The sequence below is a fragment of the Tiliqua scincoides genome, chromosome 4 (assembly GCF_035046505.1).
Source record: "Tiliqua scincoides isolate rTilSci1 chromosome 4, rTilSci1.hap2, whole genome shotgun sequence".
In the NCBI taxonomy this organism is placed as follows: Eukaryota; Metazoa; Chordata; class Lepidosauria; order Squamata; family Scincidae; genus Tiliqua; species Tiliqua scincoides.
Window position 1 is genome coordinate 67,485,471 of NC_089824.1, and position 27,841 is coordinate 67,513,311.

A 27,841-nucleotide genomic window follows, 5' to 3' on the forward strand; every position below is an offset into this window, starting at 1 on the left:
CCCCTTATTCAATGATGTACCAGGCTCTGATCCTCCCACTCTCAAATGTTCTAGCTTAGCACTTTTCTCGCTTACACATTTCATTGTCCTCTGTGTCTCTGTCTTCCAATCCAGGGATCCCAACTAATCTGCTGTCTGAGGGGATCACTTCAGTTGGCTTCATGGGAGATATACACTGAAAGAACTGGGAACCCAGGCCAGGGCTATGAAGCCATGTATTGCACTTCCCATCACTGCCAAACCACTGCTAACTTGACCAAGAGTCACCTTTTACCATGTTGTCTCTCTGATATTTAGTAAATATTTAGAACAACTACTCCTATTCAGTCCCTCCCAGACACTAGTTGTTTAGTGACTATCCCTGTTGTGCTCTTTTAAAGATTGCGAGCTTCTTTGGCACAGGATACTGTCTTTTTATTCTTTTGTTGTGTAAGCTACTTTAAGATTTTGTTCCTGCCATTTAAAAGTGATTTTTCAATAATTAACTACTAATGCTAACTTAAATAATAAATCGTCAAATTAAGTTGGTTATTGCTACACCAGTGTAACTAGTTAGCCGCCTTGGGTGCCCTTCAGGGAGAAAGGCGGAATATAAATCGAATAAATAAAATAAATAAATAAATAAATAAATAAATAAATAAATAAATAAATAAATACTTAGTTGTACCCTCTCCCAGGACAAACATCAAAAATACACAATAACAGTGGGAAGGAAAAGAGGCAACATACCCCCACCAGCAGACTGCCATTACAAAAATCTGTAGCAATTCCATTACCACACTCCAATCACAGTGTTGCTCCCAAGATGTCTTCACATTAAGCATGTATGGAAGACAGCCATCAACATGCAGTGATGGTGAAATGTCATTATTATGTCATTTATCCATTCCATAGACTTTTATACCGAGGCACAAGGATGCTGGCAGAAAGGGAACCTACAGAACCTCTTCACCATTGCCTACGATTAGGAAAGCAGCAACTGGTGTGTGCAGCCACAAGCACAAATGCCCTGATAGCCTAACAGCAATAACTGCAAACCACCAATTGAAGGAATAATTATTTCAAATAAAAATGAGCTCTGGATATACCAGACTGCCATAATGAATGTTGTTTGCTAGAGAGTTCATCTAACATTGTATAATGATTTTGCCTCTCTATACATGTATTGAAAAGAGACAAACATATAAATATGCTAATTGCACTAATGCTAAATATACACTTTGAATTTGTATTTCAGTCATGGACCTCAATGTGTCAGAGACTCACCTTTGCATTAGTGTAGAAGTTTGCACAGTTCGGTTACCACCCCCTGAGGTACAAGCATAGTTTAACATTTGCTGTCTAGTCTTATTCACTTGTATTCTGCTGTGCCTTGTTTCATCTAAGGACTTGATCATATAGCCCACTGCAGTTGCCTCTGACAGACTGCACGATGACCAACTGTATGAACAGATCCTAAGATTCAATGTGAAGAATGAAGGAAGTCCACATTTGATGGAAATGTATACACTTGTACATTGTATACAGACCAATTACTTATATACTAAAGAACATGTAAAGGCATCCCCCATATCCCCAGGCGATATGCTTCTGCTGCTACCACAGATACCCAAAACTGTGGATAGTATTAAATCCTACTCAAATTCCCACTTCCATCACACTCATAACTTACCTCTCTTCATTTGCAAATGCTTTGCAAGAGAAGCTTTTTCTTCCTTTTGCTTTGGAACACTTTGGAAAAGGAAGCAGTGAAAACCTGCTAGAGCAGTGATTTTCAACCTTTCCATCTCACAGCACGCTAACAAGGTACTAAAATTGTTAGAGCACACCATCAGCTTTTTCACAATTGACAAGGCACACCATGCTGTTGGTGGGGGGGCTTACATTCCCATTGGCCCTATTAACAAATGACCCTCTCCCAAACTCTTGAGGCACACCTGCAAACCATGGCACAGTGGTTGAAAAAGGCTGTGCTAGAGGCATGCTAGTGAGAGTGCTAACAGGAAGTGGACATCAGAGGAAGCAGATAGACAGCAAGAATGCTAGATTCAACTTCCTGTTAGCATTCTCACTGTCACCTTCTCTAGCATTCCTCTAGTAGCTACAAGTCTAGGTTCTCAATGTTTCCTTCCTTTTCCAAAGCATTTGACTGGCACACTGAGACCAACACTTCACTGCCGGTCTATATTGCCTACACATAACTGCACACTCCCTGGAAACAAATCACATTGCTCTAGTCTAGGGGTCTCCAAACTTTTTGGCCAGAGTGCCACATGAAATATCTGCTGCAGTGCTGAGAGCTGGAAAAAAATTTAAATATAAAATTTAAATAAATAAATTAGTGATGGAACTTAGATGAATGAATAAATGAATGAGTGGGCTCATTCGCTCAGCCTCTCCGGCCCTCAGAACACCCTCCAGATGCAATCTGAGCACAGCTCTGGTCATGTTCAGTCAAGTGGGCCAGAGGCTTTCAGGGGACAAGAGGCTGGCCACGGGCTGGATAGAGGCTTGCTGTGGGTCGCAAGCCCACAGTTTGGAGACCCCTGCTCTAGTCTACCAGCTTCTGTACAGAAGAGTGGCAACAGGGATGGGAATTTGAGTCAGGTGACTCAAGTCCTAGTCATGAAAATGTGTTTTTCTCTGGCTCATGTACACTCAAGTCACACGCATGGAAGACTCAGCAAAACACTCGAGTCAAGGACCCCTTGACTCAGCACTTGTGCCTATGCATATACAATCAAGTCTCTCTGAATGTGCTTGCTTATTGTTTTCACAGCATGAAAACCTCATAGGACCATCATTAGGGCAAGCCACAGCCAGGAGGCAGGGAACGGTTAATGTCTGCTTTTGCATGGGGGGGGGGGAGCGGGTTCTCTTGCCCATCACCGAAAGAACCAGTGATCATTGGACAAAAGATGGGAGGTCTGATATTTTATCTGGAAGAAGGAGGAGCCCAAGGGGGTTTTGCCTTGGGATTGGCTGGAGAAGCACAGGGAGGACGAGGAGGCGTTCGTACCAATCACACTTTCCTCCTCATGGCTCCGTTGTTATTTGGGAGGAGGGAGCCTCATTGAACAACCAGTACAAATGGGACTACTTCTGAGTAGAGCTGCAAAGGATTGGATCATCCTGGTAAGCCTTGCAGCTGCTGCGTATGACCCTCCTCCCTCTTGCCACTTCTGTCTCTGCTCTCTTGCAGTCCGTCCCACCCACTCCCACCTTGTTTAATGATGGGTGGGGACAGTAAGGAAGTGTTTAAAGAGAACTCCAACTCACACACCCTGGCAGTAGCTCCATTTTTTCTACGGCAGGCTTCTTAAAGGGGGCAACTCGTGACTTGAGGCTTTTCGAGTTGCAAAAAGGCGATTCGGCAACTTGGAAATATTATGTTTTGAGTTGGGTCACAGGAGGTGGAGACTTGTTACTCGACTTGAGTAATGCTGAGCATGACTTGCCCATCCCTGACTTGCAACAAGCTCTCTTGGGGTACCTGCAGTCATCACATGAACTTCATAATGTGGTTTTGTGCAACTACTTGGAGGTTCTGTTAACAGAGATTATGAACTCTTAAAACAGATGGTTTACAATATGTGTTCAATATCTTTTATAAGTAATTTGCATTAATTATGTTGAATTATGTGTACATTAACTGTTTTAATGCACTTTGTATGTTTGTAGATACATTTGAAAATGGTTACATTGATTTTTCCCCCCCTATTAGATGGAAGATTTTTACATTTCAGCAAATATCTTGAAAAGATTTGACAGTGATGAGAATGAAATTATTCAAAGACATTCTATTTTAAATAACTGGTGCTATGTTTTACCAAGGTATGTTTTTATGTTTAGAGAAGAAATAGTATTATGATGAAAAAAGTTCTACTTCTGTCCAGGGCTGTCAGACATTAGGCCCACAGGCTGGATACGGATTGTGGAAGTTCTTTATCTGATCCCTGTGATAATTGGGCTCTCCCAGCGCCACTGTGCTGCTTCTGCTGTGGCTCTGGGAGGGAGAGACAGAAGGAGGCCTCAGAAGGCAAGGGACAATACAGAGGGACAGACCATGAGAGGTGAGAGAGACCGCTAACTGGGAGAGCAGGGAGAGTGCTGGGAGAGTCCAATTATCACACCAGCTCCCCTTTCAGCAGCATCACTTCTACTGAAGCATCACTCTGCAGAGCAAGCTGGTGAGCTTCAAATTGAAGCCTTGGCAGAAGCAGCTTCTACTTCTGACTTGTATGATAATTGGGCTCTCACAGTTTGATTATTGGGCTCTCCCTTATCTTGAAAATATGATCAAGATTTGCATATTCTCTTTTCTGTCACTCTCAACTAATAAGTTCCTATTTGAGAACAAAGTGCTTATTTCTGGCCATCATCTGCTTAATGATATCATTTCCTGCTTAATGATGTCACTTCCAGCCCTAAGCAGGTGCCTAATATAATTTGGCCCTCTGTATGAAATGAGTTTTCATACCCCTGAGTTAGTCAATATATGTCTAGTGGGTTGTATCCTATGTTCTTGTTCCATGAGTGGAAGAGTGTTCCATGAGGCTGGGGTGTGTTCCCCTCTGACATTTTCCAGGCTTGGAGTGGCTTTTTGCTGCTTCACTGACTTTGAAAATGGCCGTGAGTGAGCACTGCCAAATGCGGATGTCATCTCTACTTTTTCCTTCACATTTGGCTAGTAGTTGTCCTTGTTGATAGCCTCCCAATGCTGTGCTGTGGACTTAAGGATAGAGGACTAAAGGACTATGATCAGAAGCTGTTGCTGAGCTGGAATGGGGAGGAACACCTATCAAAAATTGCTTTCTGAAAGCATAATACTGGGCTGGGGCACCTTCCCTATGAGGAAAGACTACAACCCTCTTCAGTCTAGAAAAGAGGCGCCTGAGGGGGACATGATTGAGACATACAAAATCACACTGTCCAAGGGATGGACAGTGTGAATAGAGAGACACTCTTTTCCCTCTCACATAACACCAGAACCAGGGGACATCCATGAAATGGATGTTGGGAGTGTTGGGAGAGTTAGGACAGACAGAAGAAAATATTTCTTTACCCAGCGTGTAATTAGTTTGTGGAACTCCTTGCCACAGGATGTAGTGATGGCATCTTGCCTGGATGCCTTTAAGAGGGGATTGGAGGAATTTCTGCAGAAAAGTTCATTACTGGTTACAAGTCATGGTAGGCATGTGCAGGCTCTTGGCTTTAGAGGCAGACTACCTCTGATTGCCAGATGCAGGGGAGGGCACCAGGATGCAGGTTGTGTCTGTTGTCTTGTGTGCTCCCTGGGGCATTTGGTGGGCCACTGTGAGATACAGGAAGCTGGACCAGATGGGCCCTTGGCATGATCCAGCGGGGATCTTCTTATGTTCTTAAGAAATTCTGTTTGCACAAAGGGGAAAGCTGGGCAATTTTCATCATTCTTCCTTTTCTTTTGCTGTTCCCTGTGTCCCCTGAATATTTGCTCTTGGGGCTTTTGCAATCCTCAGGAACTCATTTATGGAGGAGAGAAGAGTACATGAGACTGTAGAAGAAAGGGAAGACCAGTGAGATTTGCCCCTTCTCCCTTGCACAGAAGACTTCCTTCCTGTAGGAGGGATACAACCCAATACTAGGAAGCTCAAAGAGAAAAATTTGCATAACCAAAGTTGGATTAGGGCATACTTAATGCAAATGCAAAAATCCAAGTATTTAAAAAAAAGTTCATATTTTATTTTTTTTCAGATAATTTTAACTTTTACCATTTTCCTCAAAGAACAGCAATTCTAGTTATCTGCCTCACCTTATCTAAACTGGAAGACCACAGATGATATATGAAAAACTAAAGTGTCCAAATAAAATTGTGTTCCATCCCCTTTTTCTGTATGAAAGATTGACTGAACAATGACAAGATTTTGTAGCACATACATTTTAAATGAAATTATAAACACAGTGTTGGTTTCTAACCCTATGCCACTAAAGTTGTTTTGTTAGGCAAATTAAAATTTATATCCACTATGAAAGTAACAATTCATAAACTGTATTTTCTATCATATTGTTTAGCATGTTATATTTTTTCTTTACTCCTATGTGCAGCATGAAAATGGGCCAGATAATAAATATTAGCCATCTAATTCCACTTGATTCTACATTTCAGTCATACAGAGATATTCAGCTGTATTGGGAGAATCTGGTGAGAGAATACACTAAAAAACATATATTTTAATTTTTAGTCGTTTATATATGACAAATTATTTACCTCATGTTGTTTTATGTGTTTGTTCTTTTATTTATCTTTAGTATGGCTACATTCTGCCAGAGGATCTCAAGATATATTGCAGCATTTATTTCAAACCAATAGGAGAACAGCTCTTTACATATCTTTTATACATATTTGTAATGCATTATTTTAACCTATTGTAGAGACTTCCTAACATCACGGGTGAAACATGTGATTCATATTTTGTATAATCAAGTGTGATCAGAGTTAAGCACTTCCAAGTCCCATTGATTTTAGCTGAAGCCCTAAACCTGTTTTTAAAAATGCTATGTTTCTTGGCAAGTGTTTACTGTTTAATACGAAGAGCACTTATTCTCAATATGAATATGTGTGATTCCCTCTTCTGCTATGTCCTGTTTAGAAATTAACCCTGAACCCAGGTAAAGGGGGGAACAATAGTGCATCAGTAGCCATACTCCCTATGGTTATATATTCAGTGGCTACCTCTAATTGTTGTCTGCAAAGGCTAGCACTGTACCCCAGGAGAATTGCATTCTGGAACCCCAGCTGAGCTGACCAAGATTCTAGAACCTGGGGAAAAATTCTCAGGGTTCAGTACTTCCCTCTCAAAACAAGTACTGACAAGGGGCATGGACATACAGCATGTTTGATGCAGGGGATCGTGGGTTGCTGATAAATTCCTGTTCCCCTTCTGCCCAAGTTCAGGGTAAACACCCAAATGGGACCAGTCATAAATCAATGTGTCTGAATGACTACAACAGCATGCCGTCAAGTCTATTGTGTTCTTAAAAAACATAAAATTTTACATCTATGAAATTCATATGCTAATAAAAATGACTACCCAAACCTAATTAAATTTCCGCATGGTGATGCAGTGGTGTTGGCGCTAGCTATGCTGTATCCTTTGGGGAAATTTGGCTGCTGGAGGTCTCCTCGGGATAAGGGGATATTTGTCCCCTTGCCCCTGAGTAAGCCCCAGCAGCAGCAGTGGGTCAACTCAGACCGATGCCAGCGATATCACTGGTGTACGTCCAAGTTAACCCAGGCAGTCGAATTGGTCCCAGTAAGGGGCCTAGGATATAGTGCATGCTGGCGCCACTAATCCTACCCCCTTCTAGGTCCGATCCACCCACCCCTACCCCTTTTGCCACCCCTACCCCATTCCATGCCCTCCCTGCACTCCCCTACCCCTGCACTGGACTAACCTAGTCCAGCAGGTGTCCTTCACACCACCAGTGTGCATAGGAAGGCCAACCAGTAATGCTGTTGCAAAATGCTTTCCACAAATGCTTTTGTGGCAGTGTGCACCGATAGAACACATATTTCACTGGTGCTAGGGATGCATAGGATTGGGCTGTGAATTCTGCAACCTGCATAAAGTTTGCAGAATTTATCAGACTTTTTTTTGTTTTGGAAGGAAAGAAAGAAGGAAAAGAAGCTATGAAGGGTGCTACTGAATGCTTAACTCCAGTCATTGGAAAATTGATTCATCCAACACCCATTACACATATGTTTTCAAGCATATCTTCCTAACTGTAATGACCAGTAATTTGCTTTTTAAAATAAATGAATTTTTATTTTAAAAAGCTGAGTTTCTCAGATGTGGAATACTGTGCCCTGTACCACATTCTTTGCTTTTTATGTGCTTACACAAAAACTTGCCTATAATACAATTACTTTTCTTTAGAGAATAATTGAAGATCAAATAGAAATGATGTTTTGTTTGATGTATTCAGTCTTGACTTTATCTAAGGACATGTCTGCATCAGTACAAATTGCTGGGCCAGTTTTCAGTGAACTCTGCACATGTGTGCAAATGACCTCCAAGCTCTAGTAGGGTAACCGAGTGCATTAGTGGTGCATTGGTATTATTATACAGTACCTTGTACGTGCTTTGCAGTGGTGTTGATACTGGGTTATCTCATGCCATAGTTCTTGCTTAATGACTTCCAAAGTTCACTCAAAAGTTACAGACATGACCTTAGTCAAATGATGTCTGATGAAATTCAGAAAAGTTCATCTGCTCAAGCCCTATAAAAATAAATGGAATGTAGGCAAGAACACTCTTGTGCAGTTCCCATTCATTTAATTGGTTTTATTGTACCCCTATCTTTAACATATGTATCAGCACTGCTCAAGAAAAGAAAATGTCTTCATCCAAATTACTCAAACAACTTTATTTCAATCCTTAACACCCATTCAGATATCCTTTAAGTTGCATAAGAAGTCAGCCAGTGCAGTATTTTCCTAGAGTAGATTTAGAAGGTGTTCTCAATGCTTTCCTTACTGACCTGAAGGCAATAATCCCTCGTACTTGTGGGTTTCCTCTTAAGATGACAAGTAAGGCGTTATATACCACACAAGAGCTTACACAATCATCTCTGCAGGTAAAAAAATTTAAATGTTCCTGTTTATGAGCTTATTGGATGTAACCTTGGACCAGATGGTAGCACATGAAGCAACTGAAATGTAAAGATGAAGAACCAAAACAAGATGAACAACAGGCAGTAGAATCCTAATGCTACCCTGAGCTGGCACAAGTCCCATGATTATGCCATAAAGCATGTTTGCAACTACTTGGGAGCAGGGCTGGAGTGGCACTGGGACAGTGTAAGTTTGTGCCAGTCCAGGAGGACCAGCGCAGGGGGTGGGCGAGGGTGGAGGAAAGGAGGCGGGAAGGGGACATTTCAGGATAGGGGGAGGGCAGCCTGGACAGCAGATCAGGCCCAGGAGGGAGGTGGGGCTCACCGTGGTGGCATAGGCCAGATCTCAACCCCCGGCCTGACCTGAGCAGTGTTACTCAGGCTGCTTGAATGTGTCTCCACAAAATCGTGGGTTCAGATTGAAGCAGCCCCATAGGGCTGCCTGTGGTCTTGCTTGGGGTAAGGGGACTAAAATCCCCTTATTCTGAGTTGCACCCGGGCCACACCAAATCTGCACTGGATACAGTGCAGGCCAGTCAGCCTGCCTGTTCCAGGCGGGCTAGGATTGCACCCTAAAGCACACAAATTGCACAGTTCACATGGAAACCAAATGATTGTAGCATACAACATTTTTGCTGTGATAAGGGCAGTTAAAACTCTGTGTTGCTTCCATAGCCTAGTTGTCTGTCTGACCAACAGACTAAGCTCCTAATCAGAACTTTCCAGGTTTGAATCTTCCCTTTGCCATGAATTTGCAATAGATGGCCTTAAGGAAGCCATTGTTTCTCAGCCTCAGCTGCAATATGGGGATAACAGTACTTACCTTTACAGGGTTGTTGTAGGGACAATGTCAAGATCATACATGTGAAACACTTTTCACACTGGGAATGTGCTATGCAAATACATAGCATTAGTATTAGCATTAACGTGATTTTAAAAGGACCAGCTAATTTTGATAGATCTGGCCATTGTGACTAGCTCTCTGCTTTTCTAGGAGAGCTAGAAAATTATAAGCATAGTGTTTATAATTGCAAGACATGAAGATGACTTCTTTAACTGAGAGACTCATCACTATTCTGTTTGAATCAGTACTGTCCATGACACTAAGAGTGTATTTGCAGGAATTAGAACAACTAAGTATGAGCTTGACCTCAATCCATTTTCACTAATAAAAGCAAGCGAGGACAAACTAGAACCACAGCTCACTGGGATTTCAAAACATAAGGAACCTACAGCAGCCTTAAATCATATGTTCAGTCCATTCTTAAGTAATGTCTGTTTATTCCATGTTAATTTTCATACTTTGAAAAGTATAGTTTTAAAATGGGTAGTCACTTTGTTGTTTTATCTCTAAACTACATTTAATTTCTTAATTTGTGATAATCTCATCTCCATCCAGCAGTGGCGTAGCTAACCAAGTTGCTGCCTGGTGCAAAAAAAATTCTGTAGCCCCCTCCCGGCAATGACATCAAATTTAATTAATTACATTGGGTCTTTTTATTTGTTAAAGTGAGTGAGAAATGTTAGCTAATATTTTAAAATAGCAAACACTTGTTGAAAGTACTCATTGCACTTTTACAGCACAATCTATTCATGTCTACTCAAAAGTAAGTCCCATTGTGTTCAATGGGGCTTACTCCCTGGTAAGTGAAGTAAGTTAGGATTGCAGCCTTACACAGTTTGAGATTTGCAGGAGGGGACTGGAGACAATCATAAGAGCCAGCAGCCTACCTTTAGGAAGTGGAATTGGAGTGGAGCCTGGAAGTGGAGTACATGCTTGCATGCAGAAAATCTTAGGGTCAGATCCTGGCAACTCTAGATAGGATTGGGAAAACACCCCTGTCCAAAAGCCCTGGTGATGATGTTGTGTTAATAACGTATAGACAGTTCTGAAATAGTTGGACCGACAGTTTAACTCAATATATGGCAGCTATGTATGTTCATTAAAAGTAGCTGTGTAAAATGAATGTTACATATGCAATTCCAATCCGTTTGTTTTGATTCTTATATTTTAGAAAATAAACTCTATACCACCCAACCTTACTAGAAAAAGGAATTGTGAGGTAATTTTGAGTCAAGAAGTTTCCAAAAAAGATCTTTGTCCTTCAACATGTGTTATAGGAAAGAGCCACAAGATGGAGCTTAAAGTCAATAAGCCCAAAATGGTTATTGTATCTGATCTTGGTTCACTAGCAAAAAATGAGAACACTGGGGCAGTGGAAAAACAAGCCCATAGACAGAAACAACTGAAAACTTTAGAAGAATCTGTATTAATGCTGCACTCAAATGAATCTTTGAAAATGTCAGAGAATTCAACTGTGGATTCTTTGAAAAAAGATTCCACCGGAATCATTCCTATTTTCAAAGGAAAGCTGTTGCAGCTAGATAGGCAAATCACGAAAGTCACCCATGGAAAGAATATGCAGAGTGTTTCAAGAAATTCAGCAAAAGTAACAAAAATGGCCACAGCTGCTAAATTGGATATATTCAAGCCTAGCACAGATCAAGTTAACAAGTCATCACATGATGCACCATTAGAAAATATAACTGGAACTGTTCCTCAGACGCAGCCTGGAAAAACAAATGTGAAAAGTTCTAAACGTGCATTAAAAGAGAAAAATGGACATGGTGGATCCCTGGCAAATTCTTCTTTTGCTAATGAAGCAATTTTAGATAGAAATTCAAGTAAAATCAAACCCAGAAGGCTAAATTCCTCCTTACTAGCCACTGGAGACACATCAGTACATCATGAATCAACTATCCAACAACATCTGGAGAAACCTGCAAATTTCAACTCCAGGGGCCGAAACTGTGGATTTTTTGCAGCAACTGAGGCTACACCTGTACCAGGACCATCAAAACAACATAAAATTAAGATGACCAATCACGATGTGCAATTGAACTGCCAACAGGTAAGTAGGTAATATAGGCCTATTAAGCATGTCAGTACAGAAGTTTCCCATGCTACTGATTCACACAAAACTTGAGTGCAGAACAAAGAAAGCATTCCTTCCACAGGCAGCTAACTCACAGCCCAATCCTGAGCTGCTTGGTGCACAAGGCTGCAGCGGCACTAAAAATGGCTGCTGCATCCAGCATGCCCAAGGCAGCCGCTGCCTCCCCAGGAGAAGGGGACTTTCATCCCCTTCCCCCAGGTAAAGCAAATAGCTTTTGTGACAGTGTGCTCCGGCAGTGAGCTGGCACGCATTCTTTAGGACTGGGCTCTCAGATTGTAGCTACACCCCAGTTTCAGCTTGATCATATTAGAAAGTTTCAGGTTCCTCTCTGTCTCCAAATTCAAAAACTACAAACAGCCAAATCCTATTGGGCCAGTTACTACAGTGGAACAGGGTTCTACTGCCATAACAGGCCATATAACAGCAGTGGTGGCAGCCCACTACTACAGCCAGTTACCTGCTCTGGAGCAGGTAATCCAGTGCAGGGGGCAGGGGGAGGAATCGAGCATACCAGAGGCGGGGAGGGGGAGGATCCAGAAGTAATGGCATATGCCTGATCTTCTTCCCCTCTTTCAGGAACCTCCCTGCTCCTTTTCCATCCTCACATACACCACCAAAATAGGTGGTGAATGTCTGAGGAGACCCATAGGTAGCCCAAGGGCTTATGTTTGCCTTTGGATTCCCACCACCACCACATAATGCAGAGTGCACCTTTTTGGCATGGATACATCATCCCTGGTGGTAGGGTACAGTAGTGGTTCTCACACGTTTAGCACCAGGACCCACGTTTTAGAATGAGAATCTGTCAGGACCCACCGGGAGTGATATGACCGGAAGTGACATCATCAAGCAGGAACATTTTTAACAATCCTAGTCTACAATCCTATCCATACTCACCCAGGATTAAGTCCCATTTACTATCATTGTTACAAGAATATATATAGTAGCTTGTTAAAAGTACAGGTCTATAACATTTCCTCAAATGCAGTCACATACCATAGTAGCATCAAGCCTAATATATTAAAAATAAAATATTGAAATGAATGGGGACCCACCTGAAATTGGCTCGTGACCCACCTACTGGGTCCTGACCCAACATTTGAGAAACACTGGGGTATAGGACTGAGGCCAAACTGGCTGTTTTTCAAGCACCCCTCCCTTCAGAGCATTAATCCCAAACTTTGTGCTTGCAGGTAAATTACTCATTCAGAAAAAAATATCCTCTGTCCCTGAGATCCAATTGTCCTTTTGTCTAGTCCCTGGTCCTGATTAGAAGACACAGGCTTCTGATGTATGGGACCCCTTTGTTACCAAAAAGGGCTGTTATGTTTTAAGGGGAATTATTATATTACCCTTTTGGAAACCTCAGGATCGCAGGCTGGATAACAAGACAGTGTAATGCAAAGAAATTCCTTGTTTAGCTTAAAGAGGAGACTGGGAGAAAGATAACTTTCAATCAACGATTATATTTTTATTACAAAAACACATAAGTAAACATAATGCACATGGAGAATTGATAAGTACAGGTTTCTAGTACTTGTGTCTAGTGTACCTAGCTTTATGGTGGTTGCATGTGCTGTGTATTTGGTGCATCCGAGAAGGAATCAGAAAAGGATAGGTTGTAGGGAAGGATTTTAGGGGTCCCTGGTCTGCATAACCCAGTTGCTAACTAAGATGGGAGAGAATGGGAGAAATAGGTAGGATAGAAGGGAAAAGATTCCAGATGCAAGATATAGTTAACTGTCCTGGAAAGCAGTTGGGGGGAGGGGGGAAGAGTCCTATGGAGGACCTGTGCCTTTGGAGGGCAGCCAGAGAGAGAGAGCACATGTGGCGAAGTTCTCTCTTAAAAGGCTTTTTTGCTGACCTGGAAGCTGGATGTGAATGACCCGGATGTGGCCTCCTGGATGCGCATGCTCAGTATACACAGTAGGACACGTGGAGCATGCAAGAAAAGGATGACTAGGTATCAGCCATGACTGGCCTCCTGGGGGAGGGGGGGTAGCTTGCTTTCTGTTGCCCCTGCGGGGGAATTTGGAGACATGATGTCTATTATCAGCAGAATTCAAATGGGTCAAATGGCTAGCTTCCCTGGCTAGGGAAACTTACACAATAGACAACAATAGGAAACACTTAAGCAACGATTTACAATGATTGAGACAACAATTTGCCCTTTAGACTTTGCTGCTAAAGTCTTTGTTGCTGTGTGCATGGAGAGCTGAAGTCTGTGCAAACTCGTGACTTCTACCAGGGTCCCTGGAAATTGGGCTTGTTTGCCTGGCCTGATATTCCAGTCCACAATAACATAACCAGATATAAAAATTACAAAAGGAAGAAGGAAAAAGGGGATTTTCACATAACACCTTAGCCCCTTTTCACAAGTTTAGAAGTGTGTAAGCTTGTACCCTTGGATTGAGAGCAGGTTAATATCCGCTGTTACGTCTCTTGAACAGCACCCAAACATATAAGTGGTACATGTGTATGTTCTGTCCAAGTGATCAAGAATCCTGCTTTTTTTTTTAGGATTCCTGCTTGTGCAAACACAGTCTGTGTTCATACAAGTTGATATCTCATTGGCTCTGGGCTTAGAGATCATAGATAGAGTTACTAGGGAAGATCCTATTTTTCACCTCCACGCAATCATTTTTATCCAACTTTTGAGCCCTGATACAGCCATGTCAGCAGGGTGTGTGCTGCATCTTGCAGCGGGGGACAGGGGGACAGGCTTTTGAAGGCCTCTTCAAAACAAGGGAACTTTTGTTCTCCTTCCTCAGGGCTGCATTGCAGCTGCATTAGTGCAGGAAAGTTGAATAGCATTAGGCCCTAAGACAACTGCACATTACAATAGGACTGTATATTGCTCCTTCTTGTATTTTTCATTCCTTGTTTGTTTTATGGTTTTGTTTTGTTTTTAATTTTATTTTATATGGGATCTCTTTTTAATATGTGGGTATAGGAGAATACTGCTGCATTGGTCTTCCCAGATAACAAGAGGTGGAATTTTTAGATCTCTAGTAAATGCCAATTAAGGACCCAATCCTGTCCAATTTTCCAGTTCCAGTGCAGCTGTGCCAATGGGGCATGCACTGCATCCTGTGGTGAGGAGGCAGTCCCAGAGGCCTCCTTAAGGTATGGGAACATTGCAGCTGCACCAGTGCTGGAAAATTGGATAGGATTGGGCCCTCTATTGCTATTCTTTGATCTTTAACAGTTAGCATGGATCACTCGTGGACAGATACAGGTTATTCAAGGGGAATTCTTCTACTACTGCTACTGTAACAGGATGTAAAAAGTTTTATTTTACAGAACCTTTTGATCACACATGTTGCATTTTGTACACATCATTTGTACATATCACTAGAATACATAAGATGCATTTTAAGCAGAATGTACTGTAAAATATGAGACCATAAGTATACTTATGAACAAGTGAGTCACTCTATTGCGAAGATCTGAACTTAAGCAAAATTTCCTCAGAGATGGAAACCCACTTGATATCTGCACTAATTGAAAGTAGCCAAAGAAACCTGATAAAGGTTCAGAAGCAGCAACTATTTTGTTTTAATATGAGACACAAGAATCAGGAAATTCTGAAATCTTTAATATGAGACACAAGAATCAGGAAATTCTGAAATCTGGGCCATTATACATGAAATAGAAAATGAAATACAAACCCTTAAGAACAGATTCTTACCCAGAAATGTTTACGCAGCATGAGCTTGGGTCACAAAATTAGTAAGAGCACAACCCCAATGTTGTGTTGGGCCAGCACAAGTCTCTTGCGCCAGCCCAGGAGTGTCACAAACATGCCATAAAGCATGTTAGTGACTACTCTGGAGCTGGTTGAGCCAGTGCACAATTGTATGCTGGTTCCCAGAGGCCAGATGCAGCCTCAAACTTGGTGCATTTGACCTGCCTGAGGGCAGCCAACAAGGGGGGTTGGAGAGAGTGGCAGGATTGTAGAACTGGGGTGTTTTTGGGTGGGGGGAAGGCAGGGGAGGAAGGGCTGGTGGTCGGACTGGGCCCGGGAGGGGGTGGGACCAGCCTGGGTGACTTAGGCTGGATTCTACCCCCCCCCCCCACTCCAGGCTGCTTGGATCTGTGCCAGCTCTTTTGCTGGCACAGATAGGGATGGCTGCTGCACATCCCTATCAGGGTAAGGGGAAATATATCCCCTTACTCTTAGTTACGAGGCAGCCACCTCTTACCCTGTGCTGGATATGGTGCAGGCCAGTAGGCCTGCCTGTTCCATCACAGGATAGGATAGCCCAGCACAGAGCACCATTCACAGTTTTATTTTCTGACCCATTTTCTGATTATTATAATCTTGACTGAAATATTAGCTTTGTTTCTAAAAAAAAAAAAAATCCTTCAGTGCTATGGCCTAAAAAATGCATTTTTTTAAATGCAGCATTTAGAAGTGTTGCAAGGTAGAAAGAAGGCAACTCAAGTAATCTCGGTACTCAGGAGTGAAAGTTTGCAGGCTTTATTTCATTACAAGCAATGGGCATCTCAAGGGACTCATGTCACAAAGCATTGAGAGCAATTTCCCAATATTAACTGGACCCTTTATAGCATTCTGGGTTCTTTGTTTGAAAATTCAGACTTCCCATTGGCTGAGGTTTGACATCATAGATGGGGCTGACGCTTAATAGGCTATAGATCACTTTAGAGACACCTGATAGGCTTGTTTCAGGTTACAGTTCCCATAAAAGGAAAAATTAAACATATTGAATTACAAAGTTTTGAAAAACCAGCAGGGAGTGCTATAATATCATTTTTATCCAGTATTGACCCAGTGTTGACCCTTCTTTACATCCATCAATCCAATTAGGAATGCCTTGAGAGGTCCTTTTATCAACATCATTAAAAGAGAGCAGTATAACACAAAGACAGGTGTGAAGGCTGACTTCATATTTTCTTGGCAGAACTTATTCATCCCTCATTAGGATGGCCTGGTACAAGTGGCCTATCTTATCTCTTCTGCGTTCCTTTTCCTTGTGTTAATCCAAACATTGAACACCTGTGAAGCCTTTCTGCAAAACTAAAGCTTCTTTGTCTTTTCTTAAGACTTTTCTAAAATCAAGCAACCCTTTTGGTTCCTTAAGAACTACTTCTATGGTTAATGTGTCTTAATTCTATATAACTATTGTGACCTTTTACTTTGGGTACGTACTTTGGTTTGGTATCGCTTTGTCTCCGTACGTATACTTTTGCTCCTAAAGCATTACAGTAAAAGCTACAGGGATACAGGCATTTAATTAGTGAGTGAATGTTTTTGCCAAGACATCTCTGTCTCTGCCAAGGTCATCTGCCCAAAACTGGTATTTGCTTATCTGAGTTACATTCCAGACTCTGAGGCCCAAGCATCTTTAGTCGACTAGCCTTGTTGCTTTTAATAAAATCAAGCAGCTCTTTACCATTCTGTGTGTTTCCATGCTTTAGTCAGACTTTTAAAATGATTCTTTCTTTGCTTATAATTACTGTGCTATCCAGTGACTTTACAGTCTAGAGTCAAGGGTCACGGTGCCTCAGAAGGACATATCAGATATTTTGGTTAATCAATCATTCTGCGTATGCTTTAAGGTTATTACATCAACATTTGAACATAAAAATATGTAATAGGCAAGAATGACATTTGTTAGGGTAACTATTGGCTCAGTGCTACTCAATACTAAGTGCTTTGATATTCTTAAATGTAATTGTAATTTGCTTTAATGCTTTAATATGCTGGCAGGAAGGAGGAAGTTATTTGAAGCCAAAGAAACGAAGAACCAATAAGTCACCGATCTAGAAAAAAGTAGAAGAGAAAGAAAAATAAAACAGGTACATATGTAAACCATGAAACTCATTCTGAGTTGTACAAGAGGAATTGTGCTATACAGTGATGCCTCGCAAGACGAATGCCTCGCGCAATGAAAAACTCGCAAGACGAAAGCGTTTTGCGATTTTTTTGGTGACTCACAAGACGGATTTTTCTATGGCTGTGCTTCGCAAGACGAATTCTGTCATGTTTAAAAAGTTGAAGTTTTGTGCTTGAAATTTTTGAAATCCTCAGTACAGTATGTATGCCTTTAAAGAGCACTTAATAAACACTTTGTAAACTCTGTTCTCATTAACTGCAAATCCAGCCAATTATACTCCTCATTTTTAAGAAAGTTGCCTGGATTGGGTCAATTTTATGCATCAAACAGACATTGGTATTAGCCCATAGAGAATCATCAGGCACATCTGTGTCCGGTTCCAGGCTTGCCCCACCATCTTGGGCCACCATCTCAGGGACTCCAGTTGAACCTTCACAACCCTGGTGATGATTAGAGGCTGATGTTGAGAAGGCTCTGGAAGGCTACTTGAGGGCTGCTCTGGGGTTGGAGCAAGCCCAGGGAATGAGCCGGTGAAGGAAGAGGATGAGTGAGGGAATCCTGTCCTCACTGCTGGACTGTGAGCCTTGTTGTTGGGCCAGCAGTCTTCAATGCATCAAGGGATATCCAACATAGAGGAGGAAGTATCAGATGTTGGAGATGTTGAAGAGCCCTCGCTATCACCTAGCCCATAGACTTTAAGTTAAGATTCAAGTTCATAAAATTCATAAAATGTATGGTGAAGAGGGTCCCCTGGAACCTAACCCCATTTTTCCTATAGGCTCAATGATTCAGTATCCACTAATTCAGTATCCATTAAGTTTCCAAGGAACCTGACCCTAGTAGCCTTTGTTATAAGGCTCTCAAAATTTCCCATAGTTTTCTTTCACTTTGATGATCTTGGGACTCATGTGCACTCAGATATAAAAATAGTCGTCTTATGTGTGCAGGAGTTCCCATTTGTTTAAATGGCATCAAAACAATCTGTGATTATCAAGGATGGTATATGATGTTGGGCTATCTCAGTTAAAATGAACATGAAGGCCACAGAAGCTCTGACTGCAGGGCTGAGGTGACTGTATATGTTTAGAATGCTAACTTAGGACCCAATCCTATCCAACTTTGCAGCACCAATGCTGCTGTATTGCATCCTCAAGGTAAGGGAATAAATGTTCCCTTACCTTGAGGAGGCCCCTGTGACTGGCCCTCCACCACAAGATGAAGTGCATGCCCTATTGGCATAGCTGTACCAGCACTGAAAAATTGGATAGGATTGGGCCCTTATTTCCTGCAGAAATAACCTCAGTGTAGTTACTATAGAGTAGACTTTTATTTGGGTAGTGCAGTATTTATTTTGCTTCAGATACATGGATGTGAAGAGACAGTGCAACCTGTATATTTGACCCCATGTGCTGTCCCTCTCATGTGACAGCTTATACACAGAAATGTTTTATTTGGTGTACCATAATTCATTTCTATGTAACCACACAGCAAATTATTTTCAATGGGCTATGTGTCTGTATAATATGTGGGCTATGTGTCTGTATTTTTTTTTTTAAGTCAATGAAAGGTTACATACCAACATTTGGTGTGATGTATCATTTTGTTATAGGATAAACTATGTTATTTCAAAATGGTAGGAATGGTAGATAGCCCTTGTTGGTTCAGCAAAACTTCTCGTCCTGATCTGAAACAGTTAAGATCTTGAACAGTCTTTCTTTCTTTCTTTCTTTCTTTCTTTCTTTCTTTCTTTCTTTCTTTCTTTCTTTCTTTCTTTCTGATCTGAAACAGTTAAGATCTTGAACAGTCTTTCTTTCTTTCTTTCTTTCTTTCTTTCTTTCTTTCTTTCTTTCTTTCTTTCTTTCTTTCTTTCTTTCTTTCAGCCAGAGTTAATTCCAAGTATATCTACATACATTCACACACTCCATATTTTTTTACAGATGGCTGGAAAAAGCATGCAGTGTATGTAAAAAAATGGTAAAACACTGTTTCAGTACAAAGGGTTCATTTTGGCTAACAACTTTGGGGTCACTCTTTGTTCCAAATTACTCAGTGTTGATGTATTGTTGCAGGGCAGAAAGAAGGCAACTCAAGAAATCTCGGTACTCAGGAGTGAAAGTTTGCAGGCTTTATTTCATTGCGAGCAATGGGCATCTGAAGGGACTCATGTCCAAAGCATTGAGAACAATTTCTCAATATTAACTTGACTTCTGGGTTCTTTGTTTGAAAATTTAGACTTCCCATTGGCTGAAGTTTGACATCATAGATGGGGCTGACACTTAATAGGCTATAGATAACTTTAGAGACACCTGATAGGCTTGTTTCAGGTTACAGTTCCCATAAAAGGTAAAATTAAACAATTAAACATATTGAATTACAAAGTTTTCAAAAATCAGTAGAGTGTGCTATAACATCATCTATCCAGTGTTGACCCATTGTTGTCCCTTTTTCACATCCATCAATTCAATTAAAAATTGTTTTAACAAGGTTTAGACTACCCTCATTAAAAGAGATGACACAATGCTCAAAGACAGGTGTGAAGACCAACATTTGGCAGATCTTCAGACCCGTTTCTTGGCAGGACTTCACGCCCATCTCGTTAGTGCGTCTTGATACAGTCCTCTTATCTTACCTTTCTTCTGTGTTAATCCAAACATTGAACACCTGTGAAGCCTCTCTGCAAAACTAAAGCTTCTTTGTCTTTTCTTTAGACTTTTCTAAAATCAATCAACCATTTTGGTTCCTTAAGAACTACTTCTATGGCTAATATGTCTTAATTCTATATAACTATTGTGACCTTTTACTTTGGGTACGTACTTCGGTTTGGTATCACTTGGTCTCCATATGTATACTTTTGCTCCTAAAGCATTACAATAAAAGCTACAGGGATACAGGCATTTAATTAGTGAGTGAATGTTTTTGCCAAGACTTCTCTGTCTGCCAAGGTCATCTGCCCAAAACTGGTATTTACTTATCTGAGTTACATTCCAGACTCTGAGGCCCAAGCATCTTTAGTCAGACTAGCCTTGTTGCTTTTAATAAAACCAAGCAGCTCTTTACCATTCTTTGTGTTTCCATGCTTTAGTCAGACTTTTAAAATGATTCTTTCTTTGCTTGTACTTATACTGTGATATCCAGTGACTTTACAGTCTAGGGTCAAGGGTCACCATGCTTCATCATGAGGTACACTTTCCATTTTGTATCTTGGGTTCCCATGTCATAATCTATCACAAAAAAGAGTTATTTATGTTCATGGGCAGAAGCTGCCAAAATTTAATTGACTTTAATTGTGCTGCTGTAATTAAGGATGGAATATTCCTCTAGTTAAACAATTATCTTTTGTTTTAAAAAGGGTTGCTATAGTGTATATCCAAACTTAGTATTTATTTAGTTTAAAACATTTTTACTTCACCTTTCCTAACCCAGAGGGAAGCTCAAGGTGGCCACAAAAAGCAAAAGTGAACAATAAGCAAAAACTGAAATTAAATAAAATGTAGTCACAAAATGTTTAAGAGCTGATACAGCATATGTAGCAGAAAACAGAAATACTGCACTAACATTATAAACTCTGAAGAAGATACAATAATATTAGTAAAATAAAAGCATATTAAATGTTTAATATCCCTCTAGTTACCTGAGCATAAATAATCCCATTGAACTAATTAATAATAACGTGAGGCAAGATGCTCATATGATTGAGGCTGCTATTCTTTCAAAAAAGTAAGCCACATTGAACATAATGGGACTTTAACATAAATATGCATCAAATTGGGTTGTAAATTTCTGATTTCTGGGTTGTAAATATGCATCAAATTGGGTTGTAAATTTCTGATTGTGTTTCAGTACAGAAGATTATTGCTCATATCCAACTCTCTGAAAAAAAATTAACATACATCATGGTGATTAAAAAAATACTTTTATGTCTATTTTTCATTTACAGAAAAAGAAAGTAATGGAATGCTAAGAATGGAAAATAAAGACGTGATACCATATTCTCAGAATACAAATCTCAAAGTTGGTATGCACACTGAAGCATATGTTGAGTACAAGCTTTATCTCCTTTTACTCATACCACAGGAATCAAAATAAATTTCAAATTTAAGTAGAAAACCTGAAATTTTGAAGTGTATGTTTGGTAGTTAATGAACATGGACTTTCACATTTTGGGTCTGATGTGTGAAAATTTTGTAGTCTATGTACTTAAGAAAAGGTATTCGGTGCTCTGAAATGTAGTCATTTTATTTAGAATTCAGAGTTACTTTGAATACAAACAAAAGCTTGTCCTGAATTAAGATATTCAATCAAACCAAGCACAGGATTATTGGTAAGATTAATATTTAATCCCACAGTTCACCAATTACAAATTTTGCCATTAGTAGTAAGGGATAAGCTCCTTTTTTCCAGGTCAAAATTTTACAACATCTAAGAGCCCAACCCTGTGCTCAGCAGAACGGCTTCGTGCCACCGAGCACGATCACAAGGCTCCCGCCCATGCAAGCCCAGCACCGGCTGGTGCTGGGCTAGTGCAGGGCGGTTGCCCAGCTTCCGCAGCTTAGTGGTCTCATGGACCACCGAGCCGTGGCACAGTAAGCGGGGACGGGCGGGGAGGAGGAGTTCCAGCGGAGAGAGGGCGAGGGGAGGTGTGACATGGAGGCGTGATGCGGGGAGGGGGGCAGGCTGGAGGCATGCCATGGGGAGGGAGGGAGGCGGGTCCCCGGAGCTCTGCTCCGCAGGATTCAAGGTGCTCGTAGAGGGCTCCACACCCTACACGAGTGCCTTTACCTTACCGCCGATGGTAAAGTGAGTAGCCCCATTGCAGGGCTGCTTACCTTACCTGGGGGAAGGGGACAAAAGTCCCGAGGTGCCTCCCAAGTAGCCCAGGGTGCGCAGGATCTGACAGCAGCCGTTCTCTGTGCGGCCAATCCTGGGCACCCTGGGCAGCTCAGGATTGGGCTGCAATTTGCCTAACAAGACAGTTTCAGGATTTAAAGGGACTTGAACTACAATAATGTCCCTAATGTCCCAGGCGCATTCTGTTCCGTAACTTGCAAAATTTGGGAATTTCCCACATGTGCAAAACAAGATCCCCTCCTCTGTTTAGGGTCCAATCCTATCCAACTTTCCAATGCCAACGCAAGTGTAATATAGCCCTAAGCTAAGCAAATGTTACCTTGAGGAGGTCTCCTTGACTACCTCACCTCAGTTGGAGGATGTAGTGCCCACCCTGTTGGCATGGCTGCATCAGCACTGGAAAGATGGATAGAATTGGGCCCTCATTTTCCATCACAGTTTGATTATCAGTGTGATTTATTCAATACCAGCAAGCCATTATCTTGAATGATATCTTCCAAACATTTGAAGATGTGGAAGAAATAAATCTCTTCAACCAGATATTGACGAATCTCCTGTTTTATAGTGAGATTCAAGTCCTTTTCCCATGTATCCTTTTAGTCTTCTATCACATGGATATTAGTTGCTTATACATGTAAGACATCATCCCCTTAATAAAAGCTGCTTGGTGTCTTGATACTTGGGCCAAGATGTTATCATATAAAAGTTGATGTACCTGAATACCACAGGTTTACTTCAAATCTTACTCTGCTCTCTATATCTTGCCAGTGTCCCAATTTAATTGACTTCCAAGTCTGAAAGATTGAGGGAAAGAGCCTCTGGCGCAAAGTAGATGCAGGGGGTCAAGAGCTAAATTTACTAATTAGCAAATAGCTATTTTTCCCCCCAATTAATCCATGTTTACTGGCTTAGCTTAGCAGAGCACTAAGTTTTGCAGGGAGCCTCCCTGCAGCTTGCAAGTGGCTCCTCCCCCTCCCCTCCCCTCCCCTTTGGAGCCATGTGGGTGGGGGGAAATGGAGGTATAGATACTAAACCCAGGGTTTTAATATTAAACCCTGTGGGCTGTCACTGTTACATTGCCAAAGAATATATTCTAATCTAATGAATTGCTGTTGCTATAGTGACATAGCTTGACTGTGTACCCCACCAAGACTCTCAAGATGTCTCATTGGCTGTTTTTATAACTTGATGGAATCGGAACATGTCATAGTATAGCAGCAGGACCACAGACCTAAGTGCTCTGATTCTGGGGGGTGCGCGGAGGAGCAAACTGTAAGCAAGACCAGCCCTGGGTACTTCTGTCATTGAGTTCGCTGTAGCTTTTTCCCAGAAAAGTGTGCATAGACATGGTTCAGTGCACAGGGGGTTGCCAATGGCCCAATTCAATCCTTTTCTTGCTCTCCACTTAGTTCTTAGCTCCCCCTTCCCCAGGTCCCAACCAGATTCATAGAGCACAAGAGGCGAACTACAACTTTTACTCACCAAGAACAGAAAGGAGGCTTTTGACCCAATCCTGTGCATGTCTACTTAGAAGTCAGTCCCATTGTGTTCAATGGGGCTTACTCCCAAGAAAGTGTGTATAGGTGTGCATTCACACATCATTACCCCAGTAAGTCAGTACAGGGGGAGGGGAAGGAACAGAGTGGAGATCGGGGCAGGAAGGAGGGTGGTGTCAGTGGCACTGGCACCACCTATATCCTATCTCTCTCCTCAGCCTTGAACCACCTTCCCAGGTCCACTTGGACTTGTGACAGCTGTATAGCTGGGTCCAAGGAGACCCATTCAGGCAGCAAGAGCTTACCCCCAGGAAAGGGAACAAATGTTGCATTAACCAGAAGAGACCACCCAGGCCTGAAATTCCCTCATGGGATACAGCACACAGCTCTGGCTGCATCACCACAGGGAGTTATATAGGATTGTCAGTCTGGCAGTTCAGATCTAGGTATTCGCCATGCAGCTTGAATTGTGATGTTTGACATGTAATGAAATTAGAGCCTTGAAATATGATCAGTTGCTAGACAATTAATTCATCAAAACTTATAGAACTGCTTATGTATTGAAATATGCAGGTCTCTGTCTAGTCCTACATAGGGTGAATCCATATAGAAAATACTTTTTCTCTCCTGTTTTGCAATGCTTGCACAGGGACTGCACTCAGTCTTATGGGAAATGGGATGCCTGTGCCTGCCTCTCAAATGATAAAGCATCAAGAAATTAAGGATTTCTTGATAAAATGGAAACTTGGGGTCTCCACAGCTGCCATCCAGTTGTGGGTTACTATGTTCCATTAGAGGAAGTTAACCAGGAATACAATCTTCACTAGTCTGTGAAAAAAGATGTTTGGTATTAGCTTTAATTCAGAATCCAAATGCACAGGTTTGGGGGAGGAGAGGTAAACCATTGTAGTCTGACAACACTTGATTTTTTATTAAGCCTCAGAGACACTGGAGGGCACGTGTTGCCATATGTCCACATATACACCTTGTTTTGCCCTATCGATTAAACTTCAGCTGATTGAATTTTGGCTTTATAGGACTAATGAGATAGTCTGCCTCTGAGGTATTTTCAGCTAAGAAGAGGAACTATAAACTTCAGAGTCTACAGTTTTGTTGGTTTTTTTAAAAAGTAAGTCAATGCACGATAATCATTGAAACTGTGTGGCTCATTACTTGCGGGCACCTCTCCAAACTGTGTCAAATAGAATGCATTTGTCTCCATTAATCTAACACTGCATACTGAGAGGTATCAAAACACAATCTAAAAAAATTTCTAAGATTATTCTGGATTTCAGGTACTTACTAATAGCACTCACACAATTATTAACCAGAGCAAAATTATTTCTTCATATTTTTCTCTTGAACATTAGCAGCAAAGTGTGGCTTTCTGCATCTTCTGTCTCTCTTTTTGACAAGACAACCTTGTTCTCTCATTCACAATATTTCTAAGAACCCCAGCATGACAAAGACAGCTATCATGCATCTGCCATAAAATCTGCAAAAAGAAAGGACTGGGAAATGATTTTGCTATCCTTGCTCTAATATTCTGGCCCCCATTTGACACCCCCCCAAGTCACTGTCATGGCCAATTGTGTTGATCTTTTCTATGTGCAGCCATAACAATGACGTGCGGGTTCACTTTTCAAGACTACAACTTACCATGTCCTGAAAACCTTATAGAAACTAGGATGGGGAATCGATTTAGTAGGAGATTGCTCAGTTTCACTAGAGAGAATGACATGACCCAACACCATAAAGCATTTTGCCACAGTATTAGTTTGAGCATTGCTGGTGGGAAGGCTGGAGCCTACCTGCTAGTGCTGAGCTCATAGGGACACTCACTGGAGCAGATAAAACTTGTGTAGAGGCAGGGGAGGGAGAGAAATTGGGCAGGGGAAGGTGGTAACAGGGCAGGGTGGGCAGATCAGGTTCTGGAGGGGGGCAGGATCAGCAGTGCTGGCATGCGCCATATCCTATCCCCTTTTCAGGCCTGATCCACTGACATGAGTTAACTTGGTCATGCAGCAACAAAATCACTGGCACAGGTTTGAATTGACCTGAAAATTCCCCATGGGAAGCATTAGAAGCCACTGCATCATTGCATAGTAATTTAGATAGGATTGGGCTGTTAGCCTCTCTGTTCATTATGCCCTTGGGTAGGCAACTTGGCTACTGAAACATTAAAGGAGTGGGAGCCAACACTAGACAAGCAAGCCAAACAGATTCCCCTTTATCAGTGGCGTAGCTAGCAGGGGGCGGGGCAGTCCACCCCTGGTACCACCTTTGTGTAACACCACAAATGCCCCAACATCGCTAACATCGTGAAGGCTATGAGTAACCCCATCATGCCATATACTGTTGGATGTGGGATGTCCAGCAGAATGCAGTGCAAAAAACCGGATTGAAATATCTCCTTTCCATCAAAAGTTATGGCCAAAGCAAAAGTAAGCCACATGGTCCCGTTTACCTGCGAGTAAGCAAATGTGCCTTGGCTCCTGATCAAGTCAGGCAAAGCGGAATGCAAGGCTAGCTGCATGGTCCCCATCTAATGAAAGTGGAGCTCAAGAAATGCTCCAGAAGGTAGCGCCCCCCCCCCCCCCCAAGAATAAACCAGAGGCTTGAGCTGGTAAGGTGGGCACTGGGGAGGGCTGAAAATTTCACTGATTTTTTTTTGTGGGGGTGTTATTGCAGGCAGGCTACAGGGAAAATTCACTTGGTGAAACAGGGCTGTCTTCCCATTATTTATCTGTTTTTCTTTAATTTAATTATTTACAATTATTTTATTTTGCTTGATGATGTCACTTCCAGCCATGACATCACTTCTGGTGGTTCCTGGACAGATTATCATTCTAAAAAGTGGATCCCAGTGTTAAAAGTTTGAAAACCACTGCCTTAACTCAAATCAGGCCAATGAGACATCCGGGGGGGGGGGGGAACACCCTAGTGACCAAAATTCATGAAATCATGGCTTTTAGGAATAATACCATTATGTCATATACCATTTGATGCAGAATTTCATCCATTGCTTGTGGGGAAATATTCACTGCATTTATTTTTCTGGCCATTATTATTCATTCCATGTCATAACTATTACTATCTGTCTCACCTACCTCACAGGGTTGTTGTGAGGACAAAATAAGGGGAGGAACCATGTACACCACCCGAAGCTGCTTAGAGGAAGGGTGGTATAAAAAGTGAATTAATTAAACAATATAATTAATTATTATATTATGTCTAATACATATAATTATAATTATAATAATTATATTATAATTATTATATAATTATTATTATATTATAATAATTAATTAAGTCATATGGGGTGACAAAAATTTATGGGCCCCGGGTGTCAAATGACCTAGCTACGCCTCTGCCTTTCATATCTAATAAATTCCTAAGACTACAGGATTCTTAAGATTATTTGCTGGTAGAAAAGCAGGTAACCAGTCCAATCTTACCCAAGAAGCCAAAATGTCTACAAGCCATCTTGATTTCCAGAGCATGATTTAACTACATTTGGCTTATTGAGGGCCCAGTCCTATCCAATTTTCCAGTACTGGTGCAGCTGTGCCAATGGGATGTTCACTGCATCCTGTAGTGGGAAGGCAGTCACAAAGGCCTTCTCAAGGTATGGGAACATTTGTTCCCTTACCTTGGGGCTGCATTGCAGCTGGAAAGTTGGATAGGCCCTGATAGCCTTTAGTGATAGGCCCGTTTTTTTAAAGATATAGAAGCATTCAGTGTAGCAATATTTCTACTGCAGATCTAAGTAGGTTCAAGGGTTAATTGAGGGATCAAATTATAATTTTGAGAAAATGTAGAAAATTATTTTATACCTTAGTGTAGAACATCTTGCTTGCAAGTCTGAAAATATTGGTGACTGCTGTCATAGGATGATCACAAACATTCCAACTGTTGATGGAAAAAGGAGGAATACTGAAAATCTGTGCAGGTGAGGTCAACGAAACTATCTGAACAAAACCATGACAAAAATTCACACAAAAACTAGGAACAAGAGCGGCTGTAT

General features: G+C 41.5%; 1 protein-coding gene across 1 annotated transcript in view; it reads left to right on the plus strand.

Annotated features, from left to right (window-relative positions):
• The window catches only part of C4H18orf63 (chromosome 4 C18orf63 homolog), a 45,571-nt gene that overhangs the window by 9,182 nt on the left and 8,548 nt on the right, over window positions 1-27,841 (plus strand). The window contains exons 6-11 of the mRNA XM_066624443.1: window positions 1,238-1,314; window positions 3,725-3,834; window positions 6,085-6,181; window positions 6,289-6,365; window positions 8,433-8,616; window positions 10,668-11,564. Of these exons, the coding sequence (XP_066480540.1) occupies window positions 1,238-1,314; window positions 3,725-3,834; window positions 6,085-6,181; window positions 6,289-6,365; window positions 8,433-8,616; window positions 10,668-11,564 (1,442 nt within the window). The remainder of the gene's footprint in view (window positions 1-1,237; window positions 1,315-3,724; window positions 3,835-6,084; window positions 6,182-6,288; window positions 6,366-8,432; window positions 8,617-10,667; window positions 11,565-27,841) is intronic.